The 13,138-nt window shown below is 35.2% G+C and overlaps 1 protein-coding gene across 2 annotated transcripts in view; it reads left to right on the plus strand.

Moving 5' to 3' along the window:
• LOC149533686 (uncharacterized) overlaps positions 1-13,138 on the plus strand; it is a 61,285-nt gene that overhangs the window by 22,219 nt on the left and 25,928 nt on the right. Inside the window, exons 3-6 of one of the 2 annotated variants that reach the window (XM_089803244.1) lie at positions 7,194-7,270; positions 7,390-7,661; positions 9,845-9,922; positions 10,155-10,217. In XM_089803244.1, the coding sequence (XP_089659370.1) occupies positions 7,194-7,270; positions 7,390-7,661; positions 9,845-9,922; positions 10,155-10,217 (490 nt within the window). The remainder of the gene's footprint in view (positions 1-7,193; positions 7,271-7,389; positions 7,662-9,844; positions 9,923-10,154; positions 10,218-13,138) is intronic. The other variant, XM_089803245.1, reaches the window with a different exon arrangement.

Raw genomic sequence — 13,138 nt, forward strand, 5'->3', positions numbered from 1 at the left:
TTACCAACTTCTCGGCACCAAAATTTGGCATTAAAAACTCATATTTTCTAGCTGCCTTCACAGACTCTTGCAAGAAAATGTTATATTGCCAATATATTGGAACTATTTTGAACTATGATAAAAACAACAAAAACACCATAAACTTGTAATCATAGCATCATATCAACATCAAAATATTAAAATAATAATACCGAGTTAAAGTATCATTGTTTTGACTTTCAATGATTGGAACTTTTACTAAGCATCAATTGTCTAATGGATTATCTTCTTCGTCTTCTTCTTCTTCATTAGTGAAACAGTGCCAATGTCAATGGGGTCAGCTGCATCAATAACATTCTTTCTTTCGAAGTCCTCATGTGCTTATTACTTTTCACTGTACAGAGAGCTTCTTTGTTTGTAATTAACATCCTACTTGAAAAATGTTAAAAAAGTAGCTTGCAACTGCCTTCACCTATTGAAGTATTGCTTTAATGCTTAAAATATGATTCATCACTAGAGAGAGCTTCCAATTAATCGGACAGGGGTCATTATCAGCAATTGAATATAAAAATTTCACTAGAAGAAATCTTGAGGGCTAGTTTTATTTGCTGTAATAAATATCTGAACTTCAGCAAATTTCATTTTGTAATGTTAAAGATCTTATTCAAATTCTGTAATAATTGTTATCTGCTGTAAAATAAAGAATATTTCTCAGTTGAAACGTAGCTGGTTCACACTTGGTCTGCTTGGGTCTGCCATGGTTCGACCAGTGTTTGGCCCAGATGAACCAGTCTGCCTGCGTTCAAACCCCGGGTGAACCAGATCAGAACCAAGTACCAGTTCGAAGTTAACCCTGGTCTGGCCTTAAAACAGGAGAACTGGTAAATTAGCACATAAGCCATGTGAGGAGTCATTTTACACATGTTCATGGTGTGTTTTGGCTTGGTAAATCATGCAACCATATCTCTGCATTTTTTGAATAATTTTCTTCATAAATTATGGCTTGTGCAATAACGAGGGTTTTGTGCACCATTTTTTCTTCGCACCAAAGATTTCAATTCTTTTTGGCTTTAGTGAGCCCATTTGCTAGTGTTCAATTTTTTTTGGCTCTAGTCAGCTGCAGACTTGGGTTTACAATTTTTGTGCAGCTGTTTGTTTTTTATGTTTTTTATAAAAAAATGTGAGCCCCCAAATCTGTCTGGGGTTTCAGACCTAACAACTATTTTTTAAACAATTTTTCATAAAATCGTGGGTTTGAGTCTTGACAATTTTTTTGCTGACTGTCTTGACAAAGTTAAGGAGAAACATGGCTTTTAGTATCTTTCTTTTATTTCTTTAATTCTCAATTGTTTCCATAATGGAAAGATCTTCTGTAATTACCTATTCAAGGAGCCTTCTGCTGCTTTGTATAATATCAATTTTCTCTATTACTTTACTCAAAATATTAGCTCGTTAGAAAGAAAACATAAAGTTTTAAATTTTGGACGCTTTACTTTGAGATTAGCAGGTCTGGAATCATTAAATATCTAAATAAATCACACTGCGCGGTTTTAATAATTAATTAATTTATCAAGTGATTTTATATAGCACTTTCCGGAGTGTTCTCTGATGGTTATAAACTCATTAAAGAAGGTTGAGTGAACATTTGTGATATACAGAAGATTCAAACGCTTGCCTTTTTCTTTGCAAAAATTCGGAGGTTTGTGCGTCTGGAAAAATTCAGCAGCATTAGAATTTTTGTTTTATATTTTCTGTTGTCTATAGGCAATAAAATGTCACAGTCATTCTCAGACATAGATTTTGAGTCTCAATAATGATCCTGGACAGATAAAAATGGAAGAGCAGGAGAATATTCCTAGCCATTAATTACACCCATAGGATTGTCTTTATGTTTATGTTACCAGTTTGTCAGCTAGAAGCCCCAGATCCAGGTGAAACTTGGACCTGGTTTAGATTCCAGTTTGGTGTGGCTGGTGGATTGTACAAGGGATGTTGAAATCACTTGGACTTTGGAGTGTCTTTTTTAACATACCAGTGTTTCTAGGGGATTTTTTTCTTTTTTTTCTTTTTTGTTTTGTTGCAACCTGTCAGTTGGATTTTGCTGTTCTGTTCATACTAGTTTGGTATATTCAGCAGTATTTACCTGCAATAGCACTTGACTAGCAAGGGGTGATAGCACACAATATTAAAATTTTTATTAAGCTTCTTGGCTCTAAATGCATTAGGTGCACATTCTTTTCTGTTTGCTTAGTGGTAATTCATTTAATTTATATATTACAAATATAAAATAGCTGGGTCAAATTATAATATATTAAAGGAACGATATTTAAATAGAAAAAGACATTTATCCCTGTAAAATGTTTGGTTTATTAATGCTGCAAATATATGTTTTTTTATTTTAAATATTTAATAATTTTATATTGATATGATATATTTAAAATTAAACATTATCTAATTTAATGTAATATATAAATTTTAATGTAATCCTTGCTATATCTTTTTTTTTTCTATTAAGACAGAGAGTAAAGCTTGAAAACATAGTCAATATAGACAATTTGAAACAGTTTAGTGGCTGTACCGAGCAGAACCCAGAGCCTATTAGGTACCAACACAGGTACCTAGATATAGAAATCAGCATTAAGAGGATATACACAGAAAAACTGACGACTCATCAAAAAAGTATATTTACTCTAGTCCCAGGCTCCTATGATGCTAACATCAGCTCCGTCAGTTTTAAAGGTTCCCAGAATAGGCTCCACAGCAGGTCCAGCAGGGATGGGGTCCTCACATGAAGGCCTTTTTATTCTCTGCTTGAATATCAAAGCCTTTGCTGCTTGTGAACTGCCTCAGTGAATCTAATTCCTCCTGATTGAGCATGTCATTGTATACTTTGAAGTGGCTGGCTGATTGGATGTCTTGCTTGTAAACCAGCAATGCACCTTGGACAAGGATCATGAATCTATCTTTTGGAATGTCCAGCACCAAGGAGACCTGAAACATAATATGAAAATGTGCAGTTTATAGTTAAACTCAGAAAGTTTCCTCCTGTTGCTTTGGAAAATCTCTTCGTTTCTCCTCAACTGGATATACCATAAGATTTCAAGTGACTAAGCAAAGCAGAATTTGTTAAGCTTTAAATAAAAAGATCAGAAAGGCCAGTAAGAGCATCATGAATAGAGAGACCAGGTTTAATCATCCAATCAATCAGGCAAGGAAAAAATAAGGACCAGATTTTCTTAGCAAAGAGACAATCAAAGAACAGGTGCTGGAAAGACTCAGGGCAACCACAAATGAGCAAGAAACATTATTCACACCAGCAGAAAGACAACACAGAACCAACAGCTAAAATTTTCAACAGAAGTAATCATCTAAAGCACAGCTTTTTAGGCATTCAACATGCGAATGCCAAGAGAAATCAAAGTAGAAAATCCACCTATAGCTAGGCCAGTCTAGCTTCCCCACATGATTAATTCTTTCAATAATGCAATTTTCTCTCTTTAAATATCTCTCCATCATTCCATTTGAGCTGCAAGACAAAATTGTCACAATTGTAGAATCTACCAGGAAACCACTGCCCCATATCTTTAACAATTAGAGAGTATGTCTTCTTATGTGAAGAAGGAATGGCAAATTTATTCATAATTTCACCCTAGGAACGCATCTGGTTGCTAATAAGGATATCCCTCACACAGACTACCCCCAAATCTGCCCACTTTCTACCAGAACAAGATTGAGTGAGAGCAAGAGGCTTGGAATTAAGATAAACTCCCCCCAAAGAGAATTGTCCAGAACAGAATAAGCAGGGGGGCCACGTACAGCATCTTTGGAGCAAATAAGCTTCCTCACCTGAACACAAAACTTTAGAGCCAAAGACTGTAACTTTGAAGTCCCCCAATACAATATCCATGATAGGAACCTCTTTCCATTTTTTGCCTTTCTGAGCGACAGAAGATTGAATGTTATTTCTAAACAGAATTTTCCATGGTTCATTACTCACCAGAGCTTAAAAACCCGTTTACATGCCAAAGCAATACCCTGCTGTTTTAGATCTTTGAGGCCAAATCCTCCATCTTGTCTAGGGATGGTGCACCATTCCCATTTCACACAGTGTCTTTTCTTCTCACCCATACCATCAGACCCGAGAAAGTCCCTTAGAACTATTTCAAGTTGATAATCATTAAATTGATAATAGGAGAATAGCCAAGCAGAGGAAAATCAGAGAGCATGGGAAGAGAGCACTTTCTGAATAACCTGAAATCTACCACCAAGGGAGAGAAGATGGGTCTTCCATTTAAGACTTGTCTTGTACCCAATTTGACATATTCTTAGTAGAAGGGTCCACAGCAAAAGGGATGCCCAAATACCTTACAATGTGATTAGGCCCAGCCCAAGGCCAATTCTTCATCAAAAGCCAATTATGACCACTGTTAGACCATCCTAAGCTAAGTCACAAGGTTTGAATTCGAATTCGAGTTCGACGACTATAAAATTCGAATGAAGTTCAGCAAGAGAAAAAATTCGAAAAAAAATTCTAATTAAATTCATCTTATATAGTTTTAATTATTTTTTAAATATATGTAATATATCCCATAAATTATCAAAATAATTAAAATTGCCTAATAGATTTTAAAACTATAAAACATGATGACACATTTATAAAGTATAAAACATAGTATTTAATATTTATTAAGTATAAAACAAATTTTTTGTTTCACATTAATTTAATAAACTGATTAAATATATATCTAATGGCCTATTACTCAAACATTTTAAATTTTAAAGAATCAATTATATTACTTAAAGATAATATATATTTTAAACATTTCATTTATAATCAACAAATTTAATAAAACAAAAACTTATTTATAATGAATAAATATAATATATGTATTATTACATTATAAAGAAATAAACCTAAGATTCATGAATATTATTTCATTTGTACTAAATAAATTTAATATAACAAAGAATTCATTTATACATTACAATGAAATGAACCTAATAAATACATTATTACATAACATTATTAAATAAAGTTAACAAAGACTATTACGTTATATTATTACATGAAATAAATTTAACTATATTATTACATGAAATAAATTTAAGAAGGACATTTGAGGGCTTTGGAGATGCGGGAGCCGGAAAATTGCAAGCATAACGAAAATTGTTGTTGTTTGCAAGAGCCTGTGCACACTCGTCTACAGGAGCTGGAGATATTGCATGTGCACACTCCACTGCTACAGGACTATACAAACCTTTGTTGCAACCTCTGTTGAATCCTTTGTTTTCAGAACTCTATGTGTTTCAGGGCCGAAAAAATGGTTCCAAAACCCTATAAAAATGGTTCCCAATTTTTGCTGGCGAACATTGACAATTTTCATCGAATATTTTAGGAAAAATTAACATTTGGCAAAATCCGAATATCATGCTTGGGATTCGCCGAATCCTGTGACTTAGATCCTAAGATTAAAGATTAAGGGGCGCAATTTTAGTACTAGAGGCAGAACAAAAAAATTGGATCCTGTTGACAGCAGTATCAATAAACAAACAAATTGGTCATCAGCAAATTGCATGTTAAGAATATTATCATTGTTAGGGAGAGAAAGACCTCTGAGGGGAGGACTAAGGCTAGAGGCTCTGAGAATGTAATGAAGAGCATCAGCAGCAATGACAAAGAGTGCAGGAGCAATAGGACAGCCTTGTCTAATGGACCTCTTGAGCTTACTAGGGGTAGAGATCTAACCATTAATCTCAATCACAGTGGAGGAATTTCAGAAGAGAATAGATATCCATCTACAGAAGTACTAAGGTAAGCAAAAGGCTTTTAAAACTCCAATCATAAAGGGCCATTCCACTCAGTCATAAACATTTTCAAAATCAAGTAATATCATCCCCAACTGCTGTCCTGAGTCCTAGGCTCAATTCATACCTTCCCAACTGGTGATGAGGTTTTCAAGAATGCACCTTGAATGACAGCTATCACTTCAGCAATAATTTTATATAAGAGATTCGGGAGGGTAATTGGCCTCCAGTTTTTAACTAGTGTTTTGTCTCCAGGTTCACCTCACCTCTATTGATCTCCTCTCCCAATGTTCCTCTATCAAAGGCATCTTCATAAAGTTCTAGAAGTTCATATTACAACCCAATCAATATTTTTCTTATAGAACTCAACAGGGAGCCCATCAAGGCTTGGAGACTTGCCATTGTTCATATCTCTGACAGCCTCCTCAATTTCTTTATTAGTGATGTTACCATTTAAAGCCCTAGCATCTTCTTTCGCCACCTTCTTAGGGATCAACCGCAAACATTTATTCCGAGCATCCTCATTATGAGACTCTTCCTCTGGAGAGAATAGGTTCAAATAGAACTTGAAAAAGTCATTGGAGATGTCTTCTTGAGAGGAACAGATACCATTATCATCCTGAATTTCTTCAATTCTTTCCCTAGCCTTCTTAGCTCTGATCAAATTAAAAAAGTATTTGGAATCTCTATCTCCGTCATTGATCCAATTCATTTTTGCCCTAATTTTTTGACCTTGAATCTTGTAAATCTGAAGCTTCCTAGTCTCTGCTTTGGTGCTGATCAGCATGTTTTCTAATTCTTGCTATTTTTATTTGCTGTACGTATGTATGCATGCATGTGCACATACAATGCGCATACATGCATGGATGTATGTATGGACGCATGCATGTACGCATGTATGTATGTAATATGGTTTTAAAATGTTCTTGTATTCATTAACCCAAAATGAACCCGACCCAGTACCAATATTGGAAACTTAGGTTTATGTTCGATATCTTACACTATCTTACATTCACCGACAATGAAACGGTACACTTGCTCTGTGATTTGTCAACGAAGTGAAAAATGAGATCAGAACTTGGAAAGTTTTCAGTATCTGTTTATACGTTAATCTAGGGATCTTTTAGAACTTACATTCTCATTGCCTTTAAGGCAGGAACATCCTAATCATTGCTGTAGTAAGTCATAGCTGCATAAGGAGTTCAAGTCTAGTTTCTTATCTTTCAGTGGGTATAGTTTCATAATTTGCGTTTCTTTGGTACAGTGTTCTTTAGTGATGTTATAGATATTTGGGTCACTTTCTTTAAATGACATGTTCTTGCTCATCTATATTTGATGTGATTCTTGCTTACATGCTATATATGAGCTTCACGTATATGAATATTGAGCTTCTAATTTTATGACTACAGCGCCCGCCACGGTGATGAAAAATGGAAGCATGATCTTTATGACGATGAGGAGGAGGGAGAAGCACCGCGAGTTTCAAGTACTCCCTCTTTGTCTCTATTTATGGCAGAGAATTCACAACATTTAATATATCATTTTTTTCCCTTAAAATTATTTCTAACTTTTTTAACTCTTGGCTTTCACTAAATGCATTTGAAGATGGACAAGCTGGTGTACAAGATCTTCGCATGAAGCTTCAGAGAACCTCATATCGAAAGTCTCAAAGTGGCAATGACAGCCAGACTGGAGTCAGAGATTTACGTGAAAAGCTGTCAGGACCTACACAACCGCGTCCAGTAAAGGTGGAGGCTACACAACGTATTGTCTCTGCTGTAAAAGGGAACTCTGCTCCCAAACCTGTTCCAGCTAGCAAGCCAGTGACACAACCTGTACCTGCTCCACCCAAGCCTGTACAGAAACAAGCTCCTGCGGTAGATTGTCCATGCATTTATCATAAGTGGAAATCTGTGTTTTATTCACACTTAATTCTTGCCTTGTTTTAATTTTTATGTTTGATATATGTATATAGCTGATTAATGCTCTGGTGCATTATAATTTGGTTCTGAGATCAGCATTTAATAATTTATCATATGTGGGCATGCTGTAAGATCCATTGCTACACAGGTTGAAACTGAAGAACAAATATATTATATCTGGAATTGGCTATAATCAATCTTCTAAGTATTGTTTTTGAACCTAATTATTTAGTTACCTACAAGTTTTTTTGGTTATAACGGGCTGTAGCCATAATATTTTATTTTTTCATTTAGAGTGATTACAATCCAGGCTCAAGCGAGCATACCGATAGGAAAGAACCTGGAAGAACACCCCTCGTTGTAGCTCGTTTCAACCTAAAATATATTCATAATTACATCGATTTGGCCCGTAGGCAAACCTAGACACAGAATATACAGATCCAACAGATGATACAAAAACCACATACCACTGATACTCTGATATGCTAGTTTTAATGGGCTTGCAATAGGATATCAACCTATCCTCTAAAACATCTGAGCTCCCTGTAATATATCCCTAATTAAGAAGAAACTTTGCTTTTGATCCATCTCCAAGATGAGACCTTTATCTAAAACAATGTCTCATCCAAAGAGACCCAATTGAGAAACTTCCATGCCAATATAGGGGTTATCTTTTGCCTTGACAACATCTTACAACCACCAAGATATCTTAGAACATTTATTAACCTTAAATGTAGGAGCATCATCATAAAGATCTGAAATTTCAATCATATATTATATCACACTGCACTAAACTTTCCACTAAATAAACATTAAACAAGAGACACGAGAGCTGAAACTCGTAGTTTGTATTGAAATTCCAGACAAAAGGTCACATAAAAGCTGAGAATCCTATGAATAATCAGTGTGCTGAAGATAAACCTCTAGTCCCATATGAGTATCAAATAAAACCATAGAGCTCCTAAGACCATAACTTAAAATATACTCAGATTTGAAGGTCATGGAGCCATCGTGCATATTATCCTATAATATGATAATGGATTTCCCCACTCAGGGCACTTAGGGAAAAGGAGGTTCCTAATTGACTGATCAACTAATCAAGGATGAAAACAAACCCAGATAATTCACCTCATATTTCAATTAGTGCATTGATTACTGCTACATTATTTTTTATTTCTCCAAGTGGTCTTGGTAAACTTGCAACTACCAAACCTGTGATACTTATATAATTGAAGCTTCTGTCTTGTAAGTTTGTTGTTCCAATGCCATTTGGTTCCCTTGGAAGTCCTATTCCTTTCCTTCCATACTTTCCATAATAGTATTGATAGGGAGATTACCGTAGTATACCATAAAAACTGTGTTTGAGGTGAATAGACCACGCTTGTAGGAAGCCTAGCAGATTAGGTGCCATGGTGTGTCAGTCAAGTTTATTTAACAGCCAAGCCCAACATTCATCCTTTTCACAGGGGCAATATATTTGGACCCTCATAACTGAATTTCTGGAACCAATCCATAGTTAGGATTTTGTTCTGCAATGCTGCTCACAAGAATGCCTGGCTTTAGGAAGGCATGAACTATCCCAACATAGACAGAAAGGTAATATAAATGCTGACATCCTTGCTTCGGATGAACAGTTGCCTATCATGTTTACACATGCCACAGTTAGCATCATGATCTTTTCGCTCCCTCAAAAAGGTAAAATCTGAATGAACATGTCTTAGTAATCGAAACAGCTTCCTAACTGGAAAAGTTTCAATATTGCAATGGAAAAATAAAAAAATTGTATGTAATTCCCTCACCCAGACATTATGTGTGCTAAAATACTAATTTTTTGCTATCTAAATAAAAAACATACTGGTATGGTCCAGGTTCCACCACTATGAAGTGTCTGTATATTATGGAAGGAGTCGCAATGAAAATTTTGAACTTTTAGGCTAGATCAATGTAATAAGGTCATCATTTCTTGGAAAAAGTACTTAAAATATAAAATGGTAAACTGCTGTGTCATCCTTGTAGATAACTTTGATATTTTAATTATATGACTTTGAGGAGTTGTTTTTAATGTGGTCTTTAGTCTAACATCATATGAATTCCTTTCATCTGCTATTGATCATTTTAATGTTTTTTTAACTATGCAGGCTGAAGAACGGTCAGTGGCTGGTCTGTTGCAATCATTAGGCTTGGTTAAATACCTGATCATTTTTCAGGCAGAAGAAGTGAGTGATCATCTTGCAGTACACTAGTTTTTGGCTTTTTGCTATATAAAATATTGGAGACAACTTATTATAATGGCAATTAAAAATCTCTAAATGTATATTTTGCTGTTGGGAAGATATGTCAGCATTTCTCCTTGGTAAAAATAACATGTCCCATTAAATGTAACTTCTGTACGTTGTCCTGAATTGCCAAAACCTGGGAAGTTTTATTTTGTACATTTGAAATTGACAGGTGGATATGGCTGCTTTAAGGCACATGAGTGATGATGATCTCAAGGCTTTGGGAATACCTATGGTATTTTCGCAAAAACCTTTTCTTTTACATCTAGCAAATGTGGATGTTATTTGTGTTAGATGATGTCAACTTCTTGTCGGTAGATGCAGATATTGCAAAAATATGCTTATAGGTGGCAGAAAATGACCCACCTTTCTGGGAAATGTTTACTGCCACATTCTTTTGCTCTCCAATGTGCTGTGTAAGAAGTGGATCTGTCCACCAGTCTGGGGGATCAGTTCCATACTTAGTTAACAAAAGAAGATATTTGGCATAGCCATAGAGGCATAGCCATAGAGGCACAATATTAAACCTCTTTTGACTATGCACACTAGTATATTCTTCTGATCCACATATTCTTAATGGCTATGAGATATTCCCATTAGTTTTTTAATTTTTGTTTCTGCACTTCGAACCGAAACTAAAATGGAAACAACTGGAAATAATATGTACTGATTGTAACAGGAGATGAATCAAACAGGCCTAGCACTTGAAGTTTGAAACAGCTAAACCAAATCCAGAACCATTTCTGGAAATAAATTGATTTCTTGCATCCCTGCATATACTTTTACAGATTTGGATCTGACATTGAGTTCTATTTGCAAACAAAGTATTGCCATTTCAAACAATATTCAGAGTCCAGACCATAAATGTACTACTGAGAGAATACTCTCCTAGTTGCAAAAGCTGATTGAGTTTTCAGGCCTGGGAAGTTTTTACGACTTTTATGGGCACCAAAACCTCACCAATGTTTGGCAAAACGCGCCGAGTACTTGCTGAGTTTTTGCCAAAAACGGCCCAAATTAATTTCATTTCTTGTTTCTTCACTTGTACTTTGCTGAGAGTTAAGTTACCGATGCTGGTTCTGATGCTGATGTGGGTGAGGGGTGCTGGTGTGCCAATGCACGTATTTTTTTGGGGGTGGATTTTGGATGTGTTTGGGTGTGTCCATATATAAATATATATTCTTTATATAGACACACACACATACGCACAATAATTTATGTATGCAAAGAAAAGCAAGAAATATACAAAAATAAACCATTCCATAGCATGATACTTCGCCATTGATAGTTCAAATTGAAATAACAGTAATAACTAATTAGTAAATTTTTTTCTGCATTCCTTTTTTGTATCAGGCAATGACTGGAGTTTTTCTTCATTGGTTCTTTTCTTCGGGAGCCCTTTTTGAACCAGTTATTATTATATATCTATATAAACTTTCGCCATAAAAAAATAAAATAACTAATTAGTAAATTACTCAAGTTCAAGATTCCAATGTAATTTGAATTACAAATTTAAAACATAGTTCATGATTCAATGTTGATCAATCAAGAGTGAAGGCTCAAGATTCACGAATCAAATTCAGTAAACCAGAATAATAAGGATTCTAAAAAAATCCCACATTCTCATACTCTCTTTTTGCTGCAAGAGTTGCAAGATCATTTGAGCCAAACATGGTTCCACTTGTGCTAGATGCACATGCCACAATGTTATCAACATCATCATCTATAATTACAATAAGATCCTGAAATGTTGTGTCTAAGTTTGCACATTTAGGGGCTACATCCCAGAGCTTGGTTGACCCTTCCTTGTATCCATCTTCTTTATGTGACAAAAGATTCAAGTTGGTATGTATATAAGTCAAGTCCTCAACTTTCTTTGAGCTCAATTGGTTGCACTTCACTGAATGGATATAGGAGTTTGTACTCTAGTTCCATTCAGCAGTAGAAGAACTTACAACCTGGATAGTGTTCATAAAATTAAACATACTAATGAAAAGCAAATTAAAGAATGTTAAACACTAAATTGTATAATACAATTGTTAAACAAAAATAAATGAAAACTTACTTGTGAGAGGATCTTGATTGCAAGAGGTTGTAGATTCTTGAATGCTTGACCGTACATGTACCACCATGTAACAACTCCCATGTCATTTTGGTCCTTATTGCATATGGAGTAAGTCTTGATTCTGAAGCAAATAAGCCAAATTCTAGCCTAACCTTTTTGTGCATTTCATCATTTGAGAAGAGCCTTGCAAATGCATTGTAGCACCTAGTAGCAACTCTATCCAACTTAGCAAGTATTTCTTGGCTATAGTACCCTGGAGATAAGGCATATGCAAGGAGGTGTAATGTGGTAGTCATCTTCTCCCAATGACGATGATTGAGTGCTTCCACCTTATTGCAAAAGGCTACACATTCTATGGGGTCATTTGCGTGTGCTTGTATGGAAAGCTTTACCTTTTCTAACATGGTGTCCATGCCTTTGTACACATCCCCCAAGCAAGGTGCATCTGTATTAGCAAAGTGTAGCATAGTCATGATAGGTTTGGTGAAATCCAATGCAAATTGCCACAAGCCCACCAAGTGTCATCCAAGGTCAAAGCTTTGACCTTCTAGGATCTCTTTGAATTTGAAGCCTTCCATACACCCCATTGGCTAGAAATAACCATTTGGGTCAATGCCACTTGCACCTTGAATCGTCTCATAACAATTGTATGAGATGCAAATCTAGTCTTAACAAACCTAAGCAAGTTAAAACAATATGACTGTAAAATAAAGCAAAGTTATATACAAGTAAAAATTTGATAATTGAATGTGAATATAAATCTTATTCAAAATAAATAAATAAATGAAACTAATTAGTAACAATCTTAAGTTTACCTTCAACAACTCCAATTTGGAGAATAATTTGAATATGGATTGTGACATGTGGTGGTTTTTCACAAACATTTGCATCTCCTCTCCCTCATGGTATATTTGCTTCACACAATCTATTTGGGTGCCAATTTGTTTAATGACCAAGTTGAGAGTGTACATGCATGGTGTTCAAAAAATATGGTCGTATTGAGATTCAACCAAAGCACTTGCACACCCCTATAATTTTTGGCATAATCTATGACCACTTGGACAACATTCTCATTGCCCACCATTTCTATC

Source organism: Cupressus sempervirens, chromosome 10 (assembly GCF_028749045.1).
Source record: "Cupressus sempervirens isolate cs-2001-9-10 chromosome 10, ASM2874904v1, whole genome shotgun sequence".
Lineage (NCBI taxonomy): Eukaryota > Viridiplantae > Streptophyta > Pinopsida > Cupressales > Cupressaceae > Cupressus > Cupressus sempervirens.